Genomic DNA, 26,249 nt, shown 5'->3' on the forward strand with positions numbered 1-26,249 from the left:
GCTTCCCTGTTGCATCACGTCTCAAATCAGGCTTTCAGTCCTGGAGGGAAGAATCCCTGTATGGCATGTTAGTGGATACTGTTAAAGATAATACCACTTTCATGACCTCAGAGTACTTCACGAATATCACTGTTTTGGGTTTCAGATACTATTCTCATTTTACAAACTGATCTGAAGGGGATTTGTTTAAGATGAACGCCTGTAGCAGGGCTAGAAATTGATCCTAAATCCTCTGAGGTTCTCCTTGCGCTTTTAGACACAGCAGTCCTCCAGCCAGCCACGTGCAGCTGCAGAGGCTTGCTTAATGGTGTCTAGAACATCTCTGCCGAAAACTAAAGTCTAGGTAGTACGTGCATTTGCGTCCCTCGTAAAGAAACCTAAGGCAACGGAAAGTATCGTATCTATGACCTTTCCTCTTCATCTTCCCTTATATGTAGGCTGTTACCTCGTACAAAGCCTTGAATGAATCTGCACGGCATTCAAGCTGTGGGGTTCCATACGCTGGGCTCCTACGCACGTCTCGCTTTGTGATGGGGTGCTGGAAAGGTCAAGATGCATACAACTGAAGCTGCAACAGTCTTCCTTGTTGCAGATATGTTTTCTTCTCCAGGCAAAAGTGCACGGAGATTTGGTCAGTCTCTGGGGTGTCTCCATCCAGTTCTGCAGCTGGTGTGTTTGTGGTGGGAGAGGCGTCCGGCACGAAGGAAGCATTGTGACTATGTCGGCTATGTGAGTGCAAACGCAGGGAGAAACTTGGCTTGCTCTTTGCCATTCTGCTTTTGGAGCCTTCTGCAATTCCTGCATGTTGGAGTGCGTGTTAGTCTCTCTGTTGCTAGCAACTGCCTTCCCTGACAGCTCCAAACAAAAAAGCTTAAAATAGCTATCTAAGTGCTTACAATTAGAAGAACTGTTAACCCATTTCCAGTGGGAAAGAATAGTACACACGTGTAACTTTACAAAGCCTGGAAACAGTGTTTTATATTCCTTAATTGCTGTGCTCTTTCTGTACTGTAAAGCTGCTCAAGCTTTTTCAGATCATGGTATTTATCACGATGACAGATTATAATAACTAGTGTTCTGAACTTGACTACAGCTTATAAGAATTAACTAATTCAAGAAATGTACCACGTTCCTATTTTGTTAAAGTGTAATCCTGCACCATGTTGTAAAGCCACTTATACGGATGGGCTTTCCTCTGTATTCACTTACAATAGTCTGGTTCATGTGGCTGTTTTTTTCTCCTAGTTCTCTCTAAGAACCTCATGTGCGAGACAAGAGATAAGAGTCTAGTGCAAATCATGAATCTTTTTGTTTTCTCAATATGAGGCAAAATTTCAATGATTTTGGAAGCATTGCTCAAAGTTTTGTTTGGGGATAAATTAAACTGAGGATCTGGCTTGCATTCACTGTAGTACCTTTTCAGCAGTTGCTGGAAACAACATTGTCAATTCCTTTAAAGAAAATCAGTTATTTCAAGTTTTAAAATTCCAGTCTGTTTCTCTAATAGCTTGTTTACTTCTTCATCCACACTGATTTTGTTCTAGTGGAACTGTTTCTGTATGGAAGGCTTTGCCCTGCTGGTTTGCTCTGGGAAAAGCTCGTAATCAGCCCTTTATGGACGTTTTCTTTGCAATCACTTTTTGTGTCTTTCTTATCCCTTTAAAAAAAACAAAGTGGAAACCCCCAGAAACATTTTGGAAAGAAAACCTTCAATATTTTTCCTGAGTTTACAGCTTGAATTGGGGATTGGGGGGAAGCCCTACAGGTTAATTTTGGTATGTTCCTTGAAAGTACCTAACTCCCACTCCATAGGACTGTTACCTGAAAACTTCCTCTTGGGGCACATCTGTGGTGCTTCAGACTCCATAATTCAAAAAAAAAAAATGCTTTCTATAATATACTGCTTACTAGAACACATCTGTGTGTTTAGATGGGGTGTGGACAGTTGTGATGATGATAAGGGATAAATGAAAACATATTCATGGATATAAATAGTAGGCCAAAATGTACTTGGAATGCATGCTTAGCTGATTTCTTTAAGACTATTCACACAGGAAAACAAGCCCTACACAATTAAATGATGTCTGTGAGAACTCATTTTCACTGCTTCCCCAAATCTATACCATCCGTTACTGAAATAGATCAAAATATTTTACTTAAGTAGGAAGGATTTGTATTTCTCTTTAGTTTGTTTCAGTTCATGAGGTGAAGTTAATACTTTGTTCTTGTATATTTTCCCCCAATAATGCGGTAATTCTACATTTTGTATCACTTTGCTTACTTAAGGTATTAGCCTATGATGCCGTATGTCAGGAATGGTCTAGACAGCGGTGGAGGTGCGTCACATCAGGTTGTGTAGTACCTTTTACCTGATCCTGCTGGCAGTAATCCTTCAGTGTGGCAATTCCCTCAACTCCTTCACCTCACAGAGCTAATAAAATCCACTTTTGAGTTTCTGGTTAGTATGGTGGTTTAATATGGCTCTATCAATTCCCAGCCTTGGAGAATGAGGATGAGAGCGGTAGCAAAGTCATCTTAACTGGGCTGTCGGCAGGTCAGAGGGCTCTCCTGAGCCCTTGAGGTCATGGCTTTGGTCTTCCCCTGCGATGGAAAGGGACGAGTTGTGTGAAGATTTGGGTAGGCTGTGAAAGCCTTTGACGTATACTGTTTTTTAGGTAGGTACTTGTTGGTTGCAGATAGCAGGTACCTTCAGGCAACGGTAGAAATTGTCAAGCTTCCCAGATACCAGTTTTTCGTCTTTCGTTATTGTCTGTCTGCATGTAAGCAATTTCCCTTGGATCTCCTTACTCAACTATGGGCACGCGGTAGAGAGGTCCTTTTTTGCTGTGCAGTGTTATTCCTAAAAGTAAGTCTTCCCTGTTTCGTAGGCTTTTAAAACTACTTTATTAGTTTTTAGGCCTTTCATCTGATACGGTTCCCTAGACTAGTCTCTCACTCGGGGAATCAATTACCTGTTTGTATTCTTTTCCAGAGGACTTCCTTTGAACTGGAGACTGTTCAGTTGATTGATTTTTGTTTGTTCACTTTGAGCTTCGATTGCTGCTCTTCTGTGGTGGTATACTCTTGGAAACTATGCCTTTACCTGCAGAGAGAGCCTTTCTAAGTGTTTGTGGAAAATGCCCTGCCACTTGGTATAAAGTGAAAGGGACGTTAAACAGTCATTCTCCACTTACCTTTTTGACTTTTTTGGACAATGCTGTGTTTCTCAGTTGCTTTGAGCTTTCCTCTGCCTTTGTTCGTAACATCAGTTCCTTTGCTTTGCTGTGTACAATTACAAGCATGGTCTGTTTTCTGCTTTCTCTTGTTCCCCTTGTGGTGACACATAGGAAAGCTGTGCTGCTATCCTTCCTGCTCAAGGTGTCTGAGGGCGGTGAGTGGGAGGTTGCCAACAGTCTGCAGGAATAGTGATGGTGCTAACTGTCTGGAAGAAAACGTGAGAAAGTACTCGTGTGGGAGAGGCTTTTGAGAGGAAGGTTGAAGCTGTTTTCATATACAGGACAGTAGGCATAGGATATGGAGAAACTGTGCAAAAATCTTTGCAAATCTTTGACCAAACACAAAAACTATCCCACGTTTTCATTGCTTCCTTGGTTCTTACTCAAATCTGTTGCAATAGGTGAGGGTTTCACAGGGGCAAATTTCTGTTAGCTGGACCCAGTTCCTCATTTGTGATGGATGCGCTGTAAATCTCCAGTGACTTAATCAAAAAACAAAAACCTGTCGAACTAACTCCATCCTGCTATCGCACTGGAGGCATTAAATTTAATCTGCAGTTTTTGTATTACTGTAAATAGCATGTAGTCCTTGTGCAGCCTTCTTTACAGCTAGCTGAGCAGAGATGTTTGACTAAGAATCTCAATTTTTTTCAATGCCCTATAGGGTGACTTCAGTATTTACATTTTGTGTGTAGATTTAAACAATATTTTCTTGTAAAATGGGAGGCGGACTTGTAGCTGGTATCCTACATGCTGTTCTTAATTCTGCCCCAGATAGTTATATGATCTTAGTTCCTCCTTATTCCTCCTCTAGTAAAATGTCAGTTGTGATTCTTTACCTGTTTCATAAATGCTGTGGGATTCGACCTTCATTAGTGAATTAGAGAAGGAAGGCTAGAGCACTCTATCTCAGAAAGACAGTCACTCACTAGCTTTCTACGTTTGACTTAAATGTAAAAATTGTTCCTGGAATCTGTTCATTATAGATGAAAGTGACTGAACTTAAAGGAGAGAGCAGTAATTTGAGTTGCTGGCAACAGCAGGATTTAGTGAGACATGATTCTCGTCACTCTGATTTGATGGAGTTCCTGTAAGGAACTGACAGCGTTGTTGTGGGTAAGGCTGAGAAGGTGCCTTAGTTAGAAACCCTGAACTCTGCTTATTTATCACATGAAAAAACTTACAAAATCAAAGTGTTTATAAGCAAGGGTTAAAGTGGCGAAATAGATGATTTGCTGCCGTTTATTATAACTTTCTGCATGCTTTACTTTGTCAAGGTTTGAGGAGAAGTCAGGATCTTTCCTGGATCATTTCCGTGGTTTATGTCGGAGAGAACTGTATGCAGATGATCCCAAAGGAGATCAGGAATGTGCAGAATTTAAATGTATCTCACTAAATATAGGTGGTATAGCAGATGAACTAAGGAAAGCGCAGGACTGCAGGAGGCACTCAACAGATGGGCTGAAAAGTAGAGTTTAAAGTTACTACAGAATGCAAGGTCATGATCTTGGCATGTGAAATAGTATAAATAAGTGCATACTTGATGGAAAATACTATTTAAAGAAATAAAGGGAGTAATGCTGAGTGGTAATTAAATATCAAGGCAAAAAGTTTTAAAGGAAGGGAGATGAGGAAGATCTTTTAACGTATGAAACAATTTAAATTTTTCTTCTTTAAATCAAATAACCTTTTAACCTTAATTAAAAAAAATACATGAATTTAGAAAGGTTTCATAAGAAACTCTCTAGGCTAGTGATAAACTGGGAAGGGATGACTGCAAACTGGGATATGATGGCAGTACAGTGTAGGGATGCTTAAATGATTTTGCAGATCCTGCTTTGGGTTGAGCAGAATCGGTTCAAGGGAGCTCAGGGCTGGTCCCTGCCCAGTGAGCCGCTCTGAGTGCCTCTGCCCTGCACTCCTCAGATCTCTGCATTTTGAAAGGACTTTGTTGTTTGAGGACAGCATTCCAGTTGCATGCGGAGTCCTCTTCAATCCTATTGTATACTTAAGTAAGTCTCACAGGAGACTTTGCTTCAGTCCAGCCCAGATTTCACAAGACAGGCACTGAATATTGGATAATAGCACTGCTTAACTTGGGCTAAGTCCAAGTATATATACTCAGGTGTCTTTTCAAACTATTCAGTGCTTCCATTTCTGGGAATACAGTGCAAGACCATTCACGCTGTCTGCCTGCTGGCACATTAGCTCAAATATAGCATCCTGCCCAAGCAGCTGATCTACTTCCAGAGATGGTCCCGCTGCATTTTACGTACTGCCACATCTGAACTGATAACGCCCTGCTGAATGCAGGCCTGGCTCTGCGTAAAGCCAGCCTGAGTATTTTTGCCTGAACAGTGTGGTTAACCTGCAGACCAGATAAACTGCCTGCCTATTGTGCTGACTAGCTCTAAATATCACTCTACAAGTCCTCTGCAGTAGCTCTCCTGGCAGTGTGCACTTTTCCCTCTCCCACTTATCTCCCTTCTCCCCTCTAGGAACACAGTATCATGGAAAAGGTAGGCGATAAGTTCATTTTGCCCTCTTTCCTGCCCTCTTTTGCCCTTCTTTGCCCTCTTAGAGCTCCTGTGGGGTTCAGTTCTGTTGTGGGGGCTTAGGATATTCTTCTTTGTACTTAGGTAGGATATGAAAGAACTTGATCCCTGTGGTACTCTGGTTTTCTCGTCAGCACTGAGAAGCTGACTAAAGTGAAGTTTGAGTAGAGGGCAAGGAGCGCAAGGGTTGTGAGTTGGTATCAGGCATTGTTTAGCATTTCTGGCAAATCTCTGTCACACCCTGTCTTCATGAAGAGCTGGTATAGATCTTTACGTTACTAATATGTCTAAACTGAACAATTTTTCTTATGTTGTCCTGGCCTCAATTCTTTGGACCCCGGTAGATATATTGATGTCCTTGCGTTCTATATGTGTTTATGATCTTCAGTAATAAGGTTCTGGTGCTAATGTGCAGATGTGCTAGAGAAGTCACAGCTAAAAATGTAAAGCCTAAGTTCCTTCAGTAAGGTGCCATAGGTTAGTTTGTTAATGTTTTTCATTCCAGAAAATACTGTGTATCTACTCAATGTGTATATGCATAGCTAATTTGAAGTTCTTTTTAAATCTGGAAGTGGAAGTCTTGGGGGGGGAAAAAAATTCCCTAGAAATCTAAGACTATTTATAGTGTTAAAGAAGGTGACATACAATCTGTTTTTCTTCTGAAGCAAGGTTGAGAGATATTTTTTATGTGCTAGGAGTCCCTGCAAGTGAAAGTAACTGATGACGGTGCATGCCAAATCTGAGAATCATTAAAGCAAAATATAGCGATGTTAGGTTCTGCTTTCCCTCTGTGCGTTGTAAAAGCAATGCAAAGAATCGTATCACTTCTGTATACTTGGGGACAAGACACACTATCTACTGGGAATTATGATATGAGAACTGGCTCTGCGCTTTATTCAGAGGTAAGAACTGGTCAGAAGCATACTGTTCCAAAGCATGCTTCAGCCTGGAAGTCCATTGCCATTTTACTGTGCTACTTCAGGCTGACTCTCATGCTGACATTAAAACAAAAAAACCCCAAAGCTGGTAACTGGCTAGGATAATGATACAATGAGCTCATCCCTAGACCTCAGGGAGGGAAGCCTGCTTAGTCAGAGAGCCAGCAGTGCTCAGCCGATGAAGCTGCCAAGTGTGAGCTCTCCTGGAGCATAGTCATGCTGCAGCTTGAACATCTATCACTTCAGCTGAAACTATGGACTGTTGTTATTAAGATGACCTACAAGATATTCTTCTGCTGTTCTACTATGTAGAAAGAAATTCCTAAAAGCTACTTTCTGTGATGTTTTCTTTCTCCACCTAATACTGGCAGCACTAAATCCTATTTTTTTAAGAGATCTCTTAGTTATGATTTCTTTATTTTCACAGGTAATTGGGTGAGTTGGGACGTTCAATAACTGCGTTCAAAAGTACCTTAAATCCCTTTCCCCCCTAATAATGTCATTTTCACTCTCGTGAATTTTGTGCTCTTTTAACTTCAAGTTTTTTCAGTTGTTACAGTCTTCCAAAGTGAGAAGGTAACTTCCATCAGAGGTGCAGAATATTTTTAAGAACTCTTTATGCAACACACAAGTACCAACCCCTTTCCCTCTTTGTAGGTTATCTCTGAACTTCTTTTGTAAACTTTGCATCTTAAGACTTTAGTTACGTTTCTTTCCTAGATAGATGCACCTGTAAACCAGACTGAGCTATGCTCTGTATGCTCGAGACTTCTTATCTAGTAATGGAAAGAACAGAGCCAAAGTCCACGCAAGTGGAAGTTTGGAGAGCTGTGGTAATGCGGCACTTACTCACTCATCTGGGAGGCCTCTTTTAAAAAGTCTTCTGGATACTTGCTTATGGGGAGTAGTTGCTAAACCTCATCTACCTTTAGTATGAACAGCAACAGCTTTGTTTTAGAGGGTTAAAAAAAAAAAAAAAAAAGACCCTTAAAGTTGTATGCCAGTGTTCTTCCTCAAAGTGTAGAAAATCTGTTAAGCGGAGTTCCTAAAGGCTGTCTTGTAGGTTGAAATTTGATCTAGTGGTAATGTCTTGTGATCTACAGAAAAACTTAGTTCTTTTTATTGGAATTATTTGCGTGACCCTTACGAAAGCATGCAGAAGCATCAGTGGAAGGAAAACTGTTATGAGGTTGTCTGTGTTGTGGAGAAAAATAGCTTGTAATGATTTCAGTAAGTAAAATAGAACTGTAAGCCACTATCGGTAGTAGTATCTGCAGTACTGTGGCGAAGCTGTTAACGCTGTTAAATTTATAGCAGTGCTGCGAAAAGCAAAGAGGGAGAACAATATTAGCACTCTTGAGAGGCATATAGCAACCTTTCCAGCTCTTCGTTTTTGCTACCAGGGATCCAGTGTCCTGCTGTGGGATATTTTCCCCTCTCATACTGAGGTTTTGCAATAGGATTTCATCAAATAAGTTTTGCTCGCTTATGTACTTAGTTGCAATTTAAGAGATTTTTCCATCTCACGTGTCCATAGTTTCTCCCAGAGTTATTTTAGTCCTGTTGAAAGAGGACTGGAAAATGAGCTGAGAGCCTGTGCTCGGAGAAGGAAGGAACGCCCTGGCGCTGCGACAGGGCTGGATGGCAGCGGTCCAGGGTTTGCAGCCAGGGAAGGGGGAGGGAGCATGGGGAGCAGCTATGTAACAGGCCAAGGAAGTGAGTCACCTCTGGCTGAAACGCAGGCCCATGACTCCCCCAGCACCGAGGCCAAGCTTGGCCTCCGCCGTGGAAGTTGCATAAGTTTGAACCCTCTGCCTTTTCCTCCTGCTCCTCACGCTCCCAGCCCCACCCTGGTATTGAAATCTGCGCTGCAGCCGTGTCCATCTGCAGAAAACTCAGCTTACAGGACCCTAGCGTGCTTTAATATTTTTCATTTTATGAAGAGAGAAAAGGATTTGTTGCAGTTTTTGCAGGAGTACCTGTGTGTTTGTTTTACAGCCTTGCCTGCTTTGTGTGGACTTGTGAAATTCCAGGCAGTTTCTATACAAAATGGCCTCATTCTTGCTTGGGAATTCCCTGTCGTGCGTATGGTAGGAAGGGGAAAGCTTTCCATGTAAAAGGAGAAGAGATTTCTTTTGCAGTTGATCCCTAAATTGCATAGTTGTTTCTAAAACACTTTTGTGCCTGGAATGAAATGTTTCAGGCTGTTTCAGTAATAGCTATTAGTGAGCGCGCAAGCATGCCTTCATTTCATCAGTCGGTACAAATATTTCTCTTTGTTTTCAAATCTTGCTGCAAGTGCTTTACCTGCAGGTCCTCCCATAGTGTGTGTGGGTTTTTTGTTTTTTGTTTTTTTTTTTCTTTTTAATGACCAACTCACCTGAGGTGGGGGAGTCTCTAAACTTCAGTTATGCAAAATTCCTGAAGGGGCACGTTGCTGGAAGTGTTGCTTGTTGCTGTGCCTCCAAAGCCTGAGAGCCTGCACTCTTCATTATTTCATCCCTTTACCTTTAAAGTCAAGTTTCCCTTAAAGAGATATTTAACAATCTCTTACTATCTTTCTGAAATATGTTGGCACGACATGACTGAGAGTGGAGCAGACTGCATGTTGAAGAGAGGCGGCAATAAGGCCTTGTTGTTGGGGTTTTGATGTTTTAAGAATTTAGTTTAGTTTGAAACTAAACATCTGTAAAATGCTTTAGGTATCCTAATAGAAATACTAACAAATCTCTAAAGAGAACATGTTAGGCTTTAATACTGTAAACTAGGCTTTTAAAGTATAAGTTTGTGGATTGCTGTTTTTTGGGGGAAGAGGAGGGTAGAATTGTCCTGGACTGTACGTTCTGGAAAGACTTTCTACTATTATTTTTGTAGCTGTACCCTAACAGACGTGTGGTGTCCAGGAACAGCTGTAACATCTGCCTGAACCGTGAGTATAACCTGAGCAGGAGCAGTAGCTTTCAGCTGTTGGAAAAAGCATCTGAGAGGGCAAGAGGTTGCACAGGCGTTATCTGCAGCGCATGGATGCATGGTGGGCAGTTCTTAGCTGGACAGCAGTTGTAATAGTGTCGTGGTGAAGGAAAAGCTGCTTTGTGACCCTTTCCTTTGAAATGCTGAATGGAGCCTCTTACTGCATGCTTGGCTGCAGCCTTGGTGTGCAAGTGTGTGTGTTTTAAATGTCTCTGGGAGACGTGGCATGACACATGGTTTGTCTTTTTTGGCAAGTCATGAGGCTTGTTGTTGTTTTGTGTTTGGATAAAAAACAGATTATTCTGGCTACAGTAAGATGGAAATAATCGGCCAGGTGAGAAAGAGTTTAAGAGAAAAGCCTTCGGAATGAGCTGGAGTGATTAGTCAGTAGTCTGTGCGCAACTGCGGTTTACATCATGCAGATATAGTCTGATATCTATTTTGTAAAAGCAAGACATTTTATGTTCTCCTAGCAGGTCAAATCTATCTTATTTCTTACCTGTATAATCCTGATCTTCATTTCCATGGAAAACGGGGCAGGCATGCTTGTTATTGCTTACTGTGTGAGGGTTTATATGCCAGTTATGTCTGCTGATGAGTCATAGCAATTGCTTCTCTATTTCAGGCCCTAAAACTAAGTGGACCCTACTGACCTCTGAACCACAAAGGATAAGAGTGAAAAGAAGTGGGAGAAGCACGCGAAGAAAAAGGAAGTGGATGCACTTTCATCCGGACTTCTTTCCTACCCTTTATTACTAGAACTGAATGGAAAAGAGAGACTTCTGTGCCTTTCCTCCCCCAGCCTCAGGGATGGGTGGATTGTGAATACGGTTTGTGCAGCTGGGAGAATAGTCTGAACCATGAATCTTCAGGCTCAGCAAAAGTCCTCAAGCAAAAGGACTGGGAAACGAATTGCCTATTTTAATGAGCAGGAAATAGCTGTGTCATCAAAAGAACCACAGCAGCAACTTAAGGAAGGACAGTACTATGGGCATGGAGGGAATATACCAGTTTCCCAAACTATGGAGATTTCCCACGCAGGGGGATTAACAAGCGCCCCCAACAATGTTGCTTTGATAAACTCTGTTTACAATCAAGATCGCGGAGAATCGATGTTGATGTCCCAGCCAGAGACAGCAGTCAGGTGGCAGAATTCATTGATGGGAAATCGGTTGCCAGAGAGGAGTGACTCCCACTGGCAGTCTCCACCTGCTATGTGGAACCACAGTATGGTTTTTGGGGGCAACCCAAAAGGACCGCATTCCAATGCTGGTGCCCCTGGTTTCTATGGCCATCCTGAAGCCCTTAAAAGAAATCAAGAGAAAGGAGTGTTTGTGTCACAGCTGGACTTTTATGAAGATGCTGTCCAGCAGATGATGTCCCAGAAGGCTCAGCTGGAACAGCAAGCCCTAGTTAGACAGCAGGCCCAGATGAATTCTTTTCACCACATGCAGAAGCAGCAGCAGCAGAATCAAAGTCTGCCATTGCAGCCTTTCCAACTTGCATTTGGTCACCAAGGCCAGAAGCAAGGTCTTCCTGAGTTGTTACATGTCTTTCAAGAAGCCCCAGCTTCTTCCAACCCAGCATTTACTGCTCCGCAAAAACAACAAGCTCTTCCCCAGCTGCAACTGTTTGAAAATTTCTATCCCCAGCAGCAGCAGCAACAGGCTGCCACACAAGCCTACAGCCTACAGCAAGCTACTTCCATAGCACAGCCTCATGTGGCTGCTGCAGCACCTCAGCATCACATGATGGCACACCAGTTTCAGCAAACAGAGAGGAACCAGGAATTGCTCAAGGCGCTAACAGAGCAGAACCAACAGACTGTGCTACCTCAGACCCAGATCCCCTTTCCAAGAAGGTCACGGAGACTCTCCAAAGAAGGTGTCCTGCTGACATCTGCAGGAGAAGTGCTGGCTTCCAAGCAGGCAGAAGAACAATCCAGCAATTTATTTTTGCATCACTGGCAAACACATCAGCAAGAGGTCCCATTACAGCAGCCTCCTGAAGCACTGGCCCACAGCAAAAGTAGCTATTCACACCCCAAGAGAATGGATCTGGGGCAGAAGGACGTCCTGGTCAACAGCGAGCTGCAGCTGCGCCAGGCAGAGGCAGACAGGCAAGCCACAGCCCAGAATGGTAGAGATGGAGAAAAGCAGACAGCAGCAGCTGAAGAAAGCACTCAGAGGGCTAATGACTTTCCAGGTGTCAGAGGTGGGGTAATCCAGAGTACGCGAAGGAGACGGCGTGTTTCTCAAGAAGCCAACCTGCTAACTTTGGCCCAAAAAGCTGTCGAGCTGGCTTCTCTTCAGAATGTCAAGGTAAGATGTACATCCTAACCAGTATGGCATAAGGAGCAACTTATACAACACAACAGGGCTGAAATGCAATGAATTTATGCATGTAGGTTAGGAAGGTATCTTAAAGTAAGAGGTGCTATACCACAGCAAGGGCATCTCTGGAATGGTGAGGTACAAGTTCAGCTGCTGTAAATCTTAGACATGGGAGAACAGAGATCTCTGAGTGCAATGAAACAAGGTAAGGGCAGTGACTTTTACCTCACTAGTACAGAGTGATATTTAGCCCAGGACTTCTAAATATGGGTATTTCCTCCCTAGGTCTCTAGCAGGTCAGGAATTTAGAATAAGTAAAATCAGTTCACTTGATTTCTTTTGGCCTATGAAATGTTATCTTCCTTTTACGCTAAAGACTGCTTATGTGCCAGTTTTTCAGTTTTAAAGGTTGAAGTGTTTCTAAATTGTGCTACCTAAAAATTTGGCATAATATATTTCACATGTTGCATATTACCCAAATACTAAAAGGCTGAGGAAGCCTAACTTATATCAAGAAGCTGTGCTGGTCAGAACAAAGGTCCATCTCTTGTGGTGTCCTGTTTCTGAGAATGGCCAGCAGCAGATGTTTAGGGATTGATGACCTGAGGACAAAGTCTGCCTGTACAGCTTCTGTAGGACTTGATAAGGAAGAAGTTTAGTACTGGCTGAATAAGCATATATTACTTTTATCCTTTTTATGTCCCGTCATTATAAACTGTGCAGCATGTGTACTATATGGCAAGATGAGAAAATGCAAGGTTCAAATTACCCAGCATAGGGGAGGCCAATGGTGGGGTTGTTTTGGGGTGGTTTTTTTTTTTTTTTTCCAGTTTTGGTTTGGTTAATCTTTCAGTGTTTGCCTCCCGTGAGGAGTAAAGAGATGCTTTCCTTTGGAAGCTTTGTTGCCAGCAGGTGACGAAATAGGGGTGTTAGAACACGAGCTAATTTTACCTACAGTGTTTGGCCTCCTGAGCTGATGCCCAGTCAGACAATGAGAGGAAAGGAAAAGTGTTGTCTTTTTTTTTCCCCGCTCTGTCTTATCTTTTTTTTTTTCAGTCTACCTGTGGCTGCTTTTCCAGCCTCTTCCTTAGACGGATGGGCTGCTTGACTAAAAGAGCTGAACTAATAAAGAGTGGGGCATGTACTCACGGCCTACTCCATTTCTTGCACAGAAAACAGCAACCAGTGACTTGATACTGTCTTCAGTCCTTTTTGGTTTAACTCTGATTAAGCAAGCTATCTACTAATGGATTTCATAGCAAACTAGGGAGTAGTTAGCAGTGTGAACTATTTTCTCCTAACCTCCCACCCATTGCACATTTATATTCTTCCAGGAAGGCCTACATTCAGTTTAATCACCAGCAGTGACAAGAGAAAACTAAAAGAACATCTAGGAAAAGGGCTTGACAGTTGAGACAAGAAATTGCTCATCTGAAGGCATGTCTGCTTGTACCTTTATAATATGAAGACAAAACAGAGAAATATTTTTGACAGATGCTCATTTGTTCTTTACTATTATGTGAACAGCTTGTTTGCTTCCATGATGGCACTAGCAGAACTCCTCTTTATATTCAGATCTTTTCAGGCTTTCAGGATGAGTTTTTTAAAGAGGTTTGAATTCTTATCCTGGGTCTGACAGATCTTGCATCTTTAAGAGGGTTAGATATCATGTGAGAGAGAAAAAGAAAACGTGTTTACCAGAGAGTGGTCTGCCTCTGTTATCGGTGACTTTTCCCAGTATAAACAACCCAGAAGCTTTCTAGCATAGGTTATGTGAGGAGTATGTAAGAAGGCCATACAATTAAATTACTGATAAACAAAGTTATATTCATAATTTGAATCAGTTGTTTGAATATTCCAATGTAGATAATGTGTACCCTATGCAAGAGCATTATTTTGGACAGCAGTATCTATGTGACATATAATCGGGTGTATGCATATGCTCTCCGTGCAGGAGTTGTGACTCATGCTTTGTACCAGAGCCCACCTAGTGTGCCTGCCCTTTTTCAGGTAGTGCAAGCTTATTGCTGCTCGCAAACTGCGGCAAACCGACTCTGTATTAGTGTTTCATTTCACACACAACTCTGCTGTATGTGAAAAGTTGGTAGCATTTGTTTTGTTTAATAACAAACCAGAAAACTTTTCTCAGATCTGAAGTGATCTTTTCAAGATTGCCTGGATTTAGATATTGCCTTATGCAGTGCGGGTTTTCAGGCAAGTGAGAAGGGAGTGGATTTATAGAAGGGAGATGTAGGCTGTAGTTACCCCACCTCTTTCCACTTGCACAGAGAGGTATTGCCCTTGGGTAGAGCATGTATTCTCAGCCCTACAGCAGAGGAACAGCTGCTGAGCCCTCTCTTTTTTCTGCACCTTATATTCATTGCACCTGTGTCTAGCTCTGTGTATGGGTACTTGTATTTGCTGGGATATTGCTTCCTAGCTACATGCTCTTCCTGCAGATTTTTCATCCTTCTTTCTTATTCTCTTCTCTTCCCACACTCAAACTGTTTCCACAGTGACAGAAAGGCAAAGATGCTGAAAAATCCCAGGCAAATAGATGAGGCTGACCATAGGTTAAAGACGTGAGAAGTTAAGAGCAATAGCACAGGCTTTTGTCTTGCTGATCTCCATTGTTCAAAATGGGAGAGGAAAAACAAGCGTGCCACCTGAGATAACATGGAGTTAGAGATTGTTTAAAGGTGCATAAAGCACTTCCCCTATGCCCAGCAGTTCTTCACTGGTGCTCTGCAGTCCTGGGTAGTTCGATGGGCCTTAAGAGCATAAAGGTGGCAGTGATGAACATGAAACCGTCAGGCTGTGAGACTGGCAAGACGCTGTTTCCTCCCTGACCCCAACTCCAGTTTCTGACTTGGACAGCGCAGTGATCCATGAGGGGAGCCTTGACACAGACCTCTTACCCCCTCACTCAGCACATGGAATTGATTGAAGCAGTATCAAAACTATCATGGTGGGTTCAAATGGAGACTACAACACTGGCACTTTCAGACAACTGAATAATGTCAGCTCCTGCCATGTTCATGGCATCACCTCTGTAGAAGGAGCCCGATATGCCTAATGCCTTTACTTCAGTGACTTTCACATCTGCCTTTCTCACGGTCTTCCCACAGCACTGAGGCTGCTGGCTGGGCCACTGGATACAGCATGCTTGTTCATGTTGTTCCCTACTGAGCCCTTTAGACCTTTCGCTTCCTCACAGCAGATTTAGGCAGCCACCCCAAAACAGACACTTGGGTGCCAGAAATGCTGTTCAAGGCCCTAATTTAGAATATTATTCTCAAAGGCTTTAGCCATATATGTCCCTTGCCCATGTGTCTCCAGGGCAATTTCAGGTCAAAGAGATTGTTATTCATTTCACAAAAACAGGATACTTTGTTTCAATGCAGCCACATTCTCTTCCAGAAGAAGCAGTGTTTTCCCCAGGATCCCACTGTTGGATGATTTTTGTAGGATTACAGACGTTATAATGTGGAGACATTTGACCGTTGCACATTACTAAAAGATGGACCTGAGGGTCCCACACACCTAACCTCTGCAGCAGTGAGATCTTGCGGTAATGAAGCCTGTCAAACTTGCCTAGCAGATTTCAGCCATGGAAATGTCCCATTTTTGCACCTGAAAGTAAAATGGACAAGATGTACTATCCCTTTTAGCAATTAAGAGAACCTCTAGAACAAAAAACTTGGCGTGGTTTTGTCTGTGTGGCAGACCTGAGGAACTGCAGTTCTGGACTCACCTCCTTCACAGATGAGCTTCGGTTTGACTTCAGAGAGAAGTTGCCTTTCCTAGCAGCAAGGTGATGCAGGACAATGGCAAAAGGCAGTGTACAGGCAGGCCTTTCTGAGGCTTGTGTGGTTTGTAGCTTGATCACAGCAGTGACCTTGGAACAGTTATTCCAGCTATCACAACTGGGTTTTCTCTGTGAAATGCAAATTTTTTTTGAAGACCACTTGAGCGATAAATTTGGTAAACCCCCAAGTGACTGAGTTTCTGTGAATGTCCTGGAGTATTCTAGGTCAGTCGTTCATCCCTTGATATTTATACAAGAGCCTAAATGAAAGTACAACAGGTTGCACTTGCTGGAGTTATCCAGCAGCGTTCCTGCTCCACGCTGCAACAGAGACTCTGAGCTGGCTGAAAATCCCTAGCAGTTCTGCAAATGAAGGTCCTATCCCTTGCTGGGAGGGCTCCTCTCTGCTTACCTCTAAACATAATCAAACAGTTTGAGAAAACTAGGGATCTGAAACAAACTGCTTGGTCCCAAAATTGATTGTCATCTCTTAGCAAACCTTTGAAGGCATTGTAGGTACGTGTGATCTTTCATTCCTCTGGACTAGAGCATCTTTGAGGCTGTCTCAAGCTCTTATATTAAGTTTCCCCCAGTGCCTTTTCTCAACCTCTTCTATTGTTCAGGTCTCCTCCTTAGTCTTCTCTCCAGTAGTAGTAGTCTCTTCCTCATAAAAGAAGAGAGTCCATAGCAGGTTATCTCTCAACCTTGAAACTAAAAAGAGCATGGTCCATCGTACAGCCAGAGAAATATGACTTTTTTTGTGTGGCTAGTTGCTGTAGTTTCCTCCTTGCAATCAGGAAATTAGTTCATTAGTACCCCAAGTGACCTATGGAGATCTGTGCTTGCACACAGGAAGTATCTGAGATTTATAGATAGGCCAGAATTAGTACTGGTTCACAGTTTTGCTATTGTTCTGTTAAGTACCCAAAAAATATTCACCAGAGTGCTTGCAGTAGTAATAGCCACATCAAGGAGAAAAAATCATCTGAAAAAAGCAAGACTCTTACCCTGCAGCGGTCTGCAATGATTGCTGTATCTGTTCTAGGGTGCAGTCTAAATGCAAATCCCCAGAGACCACTCTAAATGCTGGTGCGGAAGTATCTACTATGGACTTTATTGTCACACGCTGCTCCACAGGAAGACCTCAGAGCTATCCCAGATGTTTATCTAAGCTTCAATAATAAGGTGATGTGATGACAGCATAGATCTCCCTGCTGAACGGAGGTCCTTGTATAGCAGCATGAAACTGTATACAAGGTGATGCCTCAACTGCAGGCAGGACTAGTGGAAGTACATATCTGTTTCATGTAGATTTCATGTAGATTTGTGTGTCTTAAAATGGCATCCTTGTTGGTCTGTCTTTCCTGAAGTAATGGACCATATGCTAAAAGCATTTGCGAGAGCTCCTTGCTATCCAGAGATAGTGTTCCCCAGTGACATCTTTGTCAGCATGATGAAGGACATCCAGATGTAAAATTAATAATCTCGTGGGAAAGTGCAGGTGCACATCAACATCCTGGAGCGAAGGGAGGTCCTCAAAGCTCGTGAGTTCCTCCTGCAGAGCAAGCTGGGGCAGTTGATAGCAGCTGTGACATTTCAGCTCTGTGTTTCATTATTGCATAGTGGGGGCTGATATCTCCAGTTTCTGTGAGGAAGCAGTCAAACTTCCAAACTACATATGGGAAAACTTTTCTGTGCACGCTTAACCTTATTCTAATAAAAGGTTTTGGAAGAAGGGAGTCCTAACTCATCTTGTTGTGATCAATTTTGCTTGCTGAAGCTTAGCACCTAGGTGTTTTGAAGGCTTTAGTGTCTCAGAGTGGATCTGTTTACTCTAAAAACAAACAAAAAAAAATTGGGTCTCTTGTTTGGAGAGAGGCCAGAGCCCTAGCTGCAGACTCTGACTGATGCATCCTTGTAACAATGAAGTTGTACTTCTCTCAATACAAGTATAGTATCACAGTGGGCTTTCGATCTAGTCCTCCTAGCTATCATGGGTCAGCTGTGGCACGTGCTCTCGTTTATCAGTGAAGCTGGCTTTCTTGATCTCTGTAATACGGTGAAAAGACCAGGGAGGCAAAACCTCCTTATGCTAGCTTTCTATCAGGCCTGGGTGATCATAAGGACATACAGTAAATTCTTTTTGAAGACTTTGAAGTAAATGTCTGCAAAATTTTAGCATTCCCGTTTGGAGATCTCTTGCCATACCTGAGAGGTGATATGTCTTAGTTTTCACTTTGCAAAGCACGGAGCTGTTCAGGTAGATTCCTCAGCAGTTTGTGACTCTGAGAGATGATGAGTTTGCATTCCTAAGTCCAAGTGCAACTTTTTGTACTTGCATTTAGGCTCTCGTATAAGGCTTTTGAAACAGAGCTCTAATATGAGATGTTCCGAGAGAGTTAAAGGAGTGTTTTCTACAGCTTCTAGATTATGCTTCAGCAGATCTCAAGCAGTGCCTTTTACATCCCAGAAAAGAGGAGTTTTCAGAAGTTATCCTTTGACATCTGACTTCTGGCAACCTCTTTGAAGTTGATACTAGAGTGAAACAAACGTGTGGATAGTCTTTTGAAGGAGTAGAAATCACTTATCTAACAGTACCTGAAGTTATTTTGAGTCACTGAATAAACACATGGATACTCTAATACAACTTCCATTACTGTCTCTTTGGAGTCCAGTGTCCAGGGCTTCCTTGAGTAAAAGAAACCAGAGGCATGGAAGATGTGCTGTAACAGCTGCCGCATGCAGTTGTGCCATATTGATCTTGTTAAGCTAAAATTCTTCAATTAAGAAGCTAGATAGCAAACCTCAAAGGCTCCCAGTATAATAAGAAAAGCAGCTTCCATCATCTAAATTGTGAAAACATGCAGGAAAAAGTTAACTGTTTTTTTTGTATGAGAGATTTCATTAACTTTATCATGGTTCAACCTTTATTTTTTTGGAAAAGAAATCTAATATTTAAAATAAGTAACATGCAGCTTACAGTTATTACTAGAACTGAAGAACCTTTGTGGAAGTCACAAGCAGGGTGTAAATTGGTCTAGAAAATAAAATTTCAAACCATGGGTGGTGAAATGAAGCTTAAGGGTGGTTTATATAAGTTTTCTAGCAGTTGAGATTTTAGACAATCCTAAAGCAATTCTTATAAATTTTGCAAGTGCTTTTATCGAGTATCCTTTTTCTCCAGTACCATGTTCTGAATGCCTTTCAGTTTGCAAGTTGCGTTAAATTACTTAATTTACACTCAAAGTGAGAAGTCATCTGATTGTAATTTAAGTACTAAAGAACTCTTAAGGAGTCATCTTTTCCTCTTCTCAGGAATTGGATGCTTCAGAAGAGAAGAAGAGTGTGCTAGTAGCAGCTCCAGGACCTACAGCTGCTAAAAGTGTTGTGGAATTTGCCAGTTCTTCACCAGCTCCCAAAAGAGCCCGAGAAGATAACAGCCTTGTGCCTCTTATCATTCCTGTGTCTGTGCCAGTGAGAAAAATTGACTTGCAGAGCCTTGGAAAGGAGAAGTGTGAGGATGGGAAGCTCCAGAGAGGCCAAATAAATGATCGGGCTCCTTGTGAACGCAAGCCTTCTGTGATAGTCACTCGAAGACGATCTAATCGTAATACCAACATGGAAACCTCAAATCAGGTATGGCTAAGAAACCAAAGATGAGTCAGGTCTAATTACATAGTTTTTGTCCATAAGCTTTTCTATTGCAATAGTTTGATCTCAAGGCTTGTACTTGGAATGGATGTAATCTGGGGACGTTGGTTATGGTTTTTTCTTTCATATCATTGCCATATCATGTTTAATATTTGCATACCACTGGCTTTTCATGACCTGTGCTAATACAGCCAAGGAATGCACCACTGCTAAGCAGTAGAGTAAATAAAGGCAGATGGTCAGTAGAGTAAATAGTGTGTCTGCTTGATGTGTTTGAATAAAGAGTGCTTTCTTCATATGTACATACATACCATTATATTGTGAGTAGTGCATATATCTCTGTGTACGAGTAAAATACAAACTGAAGATTCACGCTCGTGGAATTGATATCTCTTGCTGAGGTTCTGAGGGTCAGTACTCTGTGTTGTTAAGGGGGTGGTTTTGTTTTGTTTTGGCCTGGGTTGGACTTTTTGTTTGTTTCCGCTTTTGTGTCTCCTCTGTTGAGGAATACAGTAGAATATTCTGATATCCAAAGAAATGATGGTGCCAGGTGTCCAAGGAGGTTTATCTGCATTTAAATGCTTGACTATCTGAAGAAGTATAATTGTACCTTCTTCTGTTATTTCTCTTATTGCTATCTGATGTCACCCTGCACCTGTAATCAGAGTTCTGCTATAATTGTACGTCCTCTTTTAAAGTTGACATGAGGTTGTCACCTGGTCCAAAGGTGGGACCAAACGTGTGAATGGATCTTGTAAAATGTAACTTCATAAGCACTCAGGTAATGTTGCTGCCTAATGGGTCTTGAGTCCATTCCGTTCCCCATCTTCTTCTTCCCTCTTTTCCTTTGTGCTAATTGTTGAGACTCCCCCGCAGTCCTATCCAGATTTTGGGCTGCCAGGAAAAGATGTTATCATCTCACTGAAATTTTTCAAATCACCTGAGGTTTTAAAATGAAATCAAGTGTGTAACTTTTTTCTAATAGCATGAAGATGCTGTTCCAAAGGATGAAGCAGAGGGCTTTGCCCGGAAACCAAAGCAGCGCCCAAGACCTGAGCCACTCTTCATACCACCGAAAGCTGGCACATTCATTGCACCACCAGTTTATTCCAACATTACTCCATATCAGAGCCACTTACGGTCACCGGTCCGTCTGGCAGATCATCCTTCCGATAGGAACTTTGAGCTACCTCCTTACACTCCTCCTCCAATTCTTAGCCCAGTGAGAGAAGGATCTGGGCTGTATTTTAATGCTATCCTCTCTTCGAGTGGTCATTCAGTTGCACCTCCAATGACTCCTAAAAGTGCTCACAGAACTCTGCTTAGATCTAGTAAGTTCATTTCCCCCCCCCTTCCCTTTTGACTAATTTGTAACGAGAAATTGAAGCAATAGGAGGACAATTATGACTTTAGGAGATATTGGTATGTGGAGCCTGGACTTCTTGCTGATAAAGTCTGGGTAGCTGGGAGGGAGGAAATGCAAAATTGCTTCCATCTGGGAATGCGTTCACAAGTACTCTGCAACTCCCCCTAGTGACATCCTCAGGAATAGATTTAATACCGAAAAAGTCGGTTCCTCCTCTATTCTCTCTTGTCGTTGTCCTGAACTGTGGGGCATTAAATAGTTGTTACTAAGATGAAAATGGTGACTAGAAGATAAGTTCTCCTTAGACATCGTAAACTCCTTTAGCAGATGACTAACAGTTAGTTTTGAGAGAGGGACAGCTCTGATATGTTCTCCATGCAGCTTGTAAATTTATCTCACATTTGAACATGGATTCTGGCTGAGCAGTTCTTTTCTTTGCCTTGCAGATAGTTCAGAAGTTACCCCTCCTGTTCTTACAGTAATGGGGGAAGCCACCCCAGTCAGCATTGAACCGTAAGTACTCACTAGAGTCCTAGCTTGATAGTAAACATGGTTCTTTTTATGCTCCTAAATCTTCAAGCTGCTCCTTGTGTGGTGATGCATCTCTTAGAAACATTTGAACTTTTTCTATTAGTGACTCAAAGTATGAATTACCTTTATTTAAAAAATAACTGCACACAGTAAATCACATTTATTTTAGGCAAGCGTATCTCGTAATTCTGGTGATGTAACCACTTTCTGTGACTGTGGATCTCTCTCTGGGCTGAAAAAGTATTAGCTAAAGTTAGCTAAAAGCGAGTATGTCCTGTTCTGCTGTATGCTGTATATTTGTTTTAGAGTGGGGAAAGAATGCCCCTTTAGAGGAAGGGCAAAAACAGCATGGACAAATATAGTTGGCTCTCAGATTGATTGTCCAATTGCAGGTTATCTATATGGTGCATATTAGCTTTGACACAACCGTGAACACAATTTTACTGTTCCTGGGCTAGTCCAGTGTGAGAGCAGTACAGCCACTTACATAAGGCATGAGGCCTGAGCTAATGGGTTATTAGACTTTTTAGCTGGCTACATGCACAGCAAGTTCAGACATACCTGGACCTAGCTGCACTGGGGAACGCAACGTGGAGATACTGAAGCTACAGTTATGAGCTTAGGCTCGGCATCAGTCCTGCCAAGCCTGGCAGGAAAAAGCAGAATGGCAAATGTCTATGCGCAGCCCTTGCAAGCCCTCTAGGAAGGTTATCAACTGGAGTGGAGTGCTGCAGAACTACAGCGACTCAGATCAAGTTCAGTGTTATACCAGGTTAATGAGCTTTTGCAAAATCTAAACATGGAGAAGCATGGCATGAAACCACCCACGTGGCATAAAGACACCCATGAGGCTTTGCAGCGCTGACTTTGTGCAGTCAGGAATCTCTGCTCTAATTCTGAAGCATATCCTATAACTTGAGATTGAGATTTTTAGCTCCCTACACTGTCCCCAAATAAAGAAGAACAGACTTCTGTTATGTTTGTCCTGAAATTGCTTATATTTAAAAAAATTAACTGGAGCATTTACTCCCAGTTTGTAGGGCTTCACCCCTTTTTACCTTCTCCTGTCATGTTCAATGTTGTTTTCTGCGTTTTTGGCAGCAGGCTCTCCTAAGCCGATGTTGAAAACGATTCAGTTGCAATTGCGGATGAGCCTGGATCGTTCTTGTCACCTTTGAACATTCCTTCTAGGCCCGGATTCTGGTTCCATGACAATTCAAACAGATATAAACGATTTCTAGTTTCTTCTCTTACATCCTGTCTTGCACCAGCACCAGTGGAAATAAACCAACAGAAAACTATTTAGTTTCTTCAATCTATTCTGAAAATGGCTTATTGCTTCTTTTTGATGTTGGTTCCTTTTGTACCAATCCAGGAAAACCTTTTGTTGACCTGGTGCTTTTTGTTTTTCCCACAGGTCTTGATCTTTGAGCTCTGTGTCGCAATTGTCTTTGGCTATTACGTTTATCAGTTTAAACAGCTGAAGTAAATGGCATAACGTTAGCTACAAATTTAGTCCTGTGTGAAAAATTTCAAATTTGTTGCTGTAAATTTCAAACTGCAAAAACTTAATAATGCAATTTCATCTCCTGTTGCCGGAAGGGAGCAATGTGCAAAGCAGCATCTTGCTATGATCTTAAGTCTTACTGAACAGATCCTTACATAGATAAATGAATTTAACTTTTAACCAAGGTACATGAACAAGCTGGTGTCAATCTGTGTTGTTAGAATAATTAGTTTACTGCTTCAAAGTGAATTTGGGCAGCACCATTCTGAAGTCTGTTCTGCAAAAATTATTTAAAAAGAAAAGATGACAGGAAACACATTTTTAGTTTAATGATTTTTTTTTTAAGAAACAAATATTTAATTTTCTCCATTAGCTTTTATTCTTGGCTCTGCCAGCTTGTGCTTACCCTATACTGAGCTCTAAATTGCCTCCTCTTTGCCAGACCTTCTGCTAATGCTGCTCACAAAGTCACTTCATTGCAGAGATTTGGAATAGGAAATATGATAATGAAGCTTAATTCTTCTATTTGCAAAACAGTTTAACAGGCCGCTAGTGCCACAGATCCCAGTGCCCTAGGGCTCTTGCTCCCTGTAGTTCAGTTGCTTCCAAGTCTTTCAGAGTCACCCCTCAGCTAGCCAGCCTCCAGCACAGCCCTGGTGCCTGAGGCTTGCTCTTGCCTTCTCAATTCACAGCCTCGTTTCTGGATCTCATAGTGCACTGGGGTGCCCCAGGAGTGCCATCAGTGCTTAAAAATCTTTTGCTATACTGAAATCTAGGCTTCATCAGTAAAGGAATCACAGAATAATTTAGCTTGAATACACCTCTAAAGGTCATCTGGTCCAACTCAGAGCAGAGCCAAATTAGATCAGGTTGCTCAGGTAACTGATCAGCTCTTGCAGCAGAAATCTGGTTTTATTTGGACGTTGCAGGTACAAAGTCTCATGCTTAGGCTCCATGAACCTAGGAATGCTGTATTATAAGTTTAGGTTCAAGATAAAGAGCAACTTCTGAGATATCCCTTCAAGCTCACAGTCTTTTTCTCCATCTTCTCCAGTTACCTCTCTCTCTCCCTCTCTTCCTCTCAGAATCGAGGCCAGAGGAGTCTGTCTCAGAGAAAAAAATCTCCCTAATTTCATAACCCAGTAACAGGTCTTTTTAATCTTGTTTGCAGTTAACAGTGAAGTGTTAGTGTTTGTCAACCATCCTTTCCAGGGTAGGTCAGTGTCCTTAACACCTTTGCCTCCACTTTGAGACTGCATGTCTTAGCAATGATAAGCTGGACTAATTGCAGTGAGTAGAAAACTCCAGACTAACATCGTTCTGCAGTCTATCGCAGTGTGCTGAAAGGAGGACTTATCGGGGGTTTGTTTTGTTTTTGCATTTTAGCAAGGTCTTCTCTTCAGTCTTACATGAAATCTCCGACTTCTTATTTTCAGTGTGGATAGTGCTGCTTCTGTCCCACAAGATAGTCATGCAGACAGGTGAAGAAAAAATGAAAGCCCTTACAATGTTGTAATTTTAGAAGACTTTTGTGCTTGTAAAACACTCAAACCCAAACTTTGAGCTCTTCCTTGGATTCTTAATTCTCCATGCAGATTCCACTGTTAGGGTGCATTTGAGATTGAATTATTTTTGCGAAGCAGCATCCATTTTGCCGAATCTGTTTTCTAACACATCCTGAAACAGTTATAACCGTGGACATCAGAGATGGGATTTTTTCAGCCACCTGAGTTCTCTCCTGCCTGTGGCCATGACTGGAAAAATGTAGTGTCTCTATCATTTTACCTTCAAGACTAAACTGGAGATGATGTTTTTTGGCAAATGGCAGATACTCTGTGGCAGACTGCCTGAAGCTTCCCTATTATATCTGCCACGCCGGATGTCATCACCCGCTGCAAGGAGATTAGCATCAGTCCATGTGCCTAGCAGATTCTGCTTGTCCAACGAGGAATCCCACCCCCACGTCCAGGTGTGGTTGAATGGGTAGACGAAGTCAGAACAAGTATATAGAGTAGTTGTCTTCTGCATCTCTTCTGCTATAAATACATGAATTATAAGCTGTTTCCCTCAAATGTGAGGAAGTAGACTTGGATCTGCTGTTGAAACAAAAGAAATAATCTGTTTGTAAAGTCTCTCTTCACATGTGTTAGAAGTCAGCCATTTGTTTTGAATGCAGGCATTTCGATGTTGTGGTGTCTCATCATGCAAATACTTACTGACAATATCGAAGTGATATATTAGGCAGAAAAGGAAAGGAATAAAGGTGTTTCCTTCTTCCCCTTCCAGAACAGAAAACAAAACTTTCTTCCTTCCCTGTGATACCATAGCTTTCTAGGACTTCAAAACATCCTATTGGATCATTTTGGAGCTGATCTCTGGGCTTTTCTATGGGTTATCTATGGTTTTTCAAGGCCTTATAGATATTACCCACCTTTATATAATATTTTATAGATATTCCCCCCACCTTTTTCCGGACTCTTGTTTTCACGGTAGACCTGTATGTGTTGTCTCAGAACAGCAGAGGACCGTAAAAGGGTGGAGGCTGCCGTTTGTCCGAAATGCTTTTGTTACTCTTGCATGTTTTACCAGATCATACTTTTTTTCTGGTAAATTTTTTTTCCCATCATGCTGAGGAAATGAAGCCAAGACTTGAGAATTATAATAAAACTTGCCTTGGGCCAGCAGTTATATGTATTTCTAATAAAGCTACTCTTTCAGAGTTTAATCATCTTGTGGGCACTGCCTGATCTACTCTGTAAGGACATCTTGTCTCTCCATTCTTTACCATTATTTCAAGAGCTGTCAGTCTAGTGCTAGTTGACTGAAATCCAAGAGAGAAACGTTTTTGCAACAGGCATAGTCATCTTACTTCAGAATAGATTTTCATTGTCTTTATAATGGTCTAAGCAGCACCAGTGCTCAAATATGTTGGATTTGGGTGTTTTTTGTTTTTGGTTTTTTTGTATTTTTTGCTAGCAGTTTGGACTTTTCTGATCTCTCTTCTGTATCTCTGAATTGCATACATAGTTATTAAATTACTTAAAATTAAAGTTGTCCTTGGACTTATCCAAAATATTTTGCACTGAATTTATATAGTCGCTGCTGTTTCTCTGCTTAGTTTGCCACTGATTAAGAGATGTAGAGCAGTGACAAAGGAGATCCATTCTTTCACTGCTTGCTGTGCTTTTGGTGTAGACCTCTCTTCTGGTAGAACAAAGCTCTGTGAATGGTCACTTGAAGAAGAATCATCTACTTAAAGCAAGTGTAGTGCTCTGTGGATAGCACACTGTGAAAATACTATCCTGTAATTCTCAATCTAAATAGATGGGATTGTTGCCAAAATAATGTGATTTG

The 26,249-nt window shown here is 41.9% G+C and overlaps 1 protein-coding gene across 6 annotated transcripts in view; it reads left to right on the forward strand.

The window, feature by feature from the left end:
- Positions 1 to 26,249, forward strand: part of MIDEAS (mitotic deacetylase associated SANT domain protein) — a 75,850-nt gene that overhangs the window by 30,116 nt on the left and 19,485 nt on the right. For 5 of the 6 annotated variants that reach the window (XM_068946037.1, XM_068946040.1, XM_068946039.1 and 2 more), the window contains 4 exons: positions 10,325 to 12,020; positions 19,156 to 19,476; positions 20,477 to 20,822; positions 21,304 to 21,370. In XM_068946037.1, coding sequence (XP_068802138.1) covers positions 10,560 to 12,020; positions 19,156 to 19,476; positions 20,477 to 20,822; positions 21,304 to 21,370 — 2,195 coding nt within the window. In that variant the 5' untranslated portion in view covers positions 10,325 to 10,559. Of the gene's footprint in view, positions 1 to 9,603; positions 9,659 to 10,324; positions 12,021 to 19,155; positions 19,477 to 20,476; positions 20,823 to 21,303; positions 21,371 to 26,249 lie in introns of all 6 variants that reach the window. The other variant, XM_068946041.1, reaches the window with a different exon arrangement.

The sequence above is a fragment of the Struthio camelus genome, chromosome 5 (assembly GCF_040807025.1).
Source record: "Struthio camelus isolate bStrCam1 chromosome 5, bStrCam1.hap1, whole genome shotgun sequence".
In the NCBI taxonomy this organism is placed as follows: domain Eukaryota; kingdom Metazoa; phylum Chordata; class Aves; order Struthioniformes; family Struthionidae; genus Struthio; species Struthio camelus.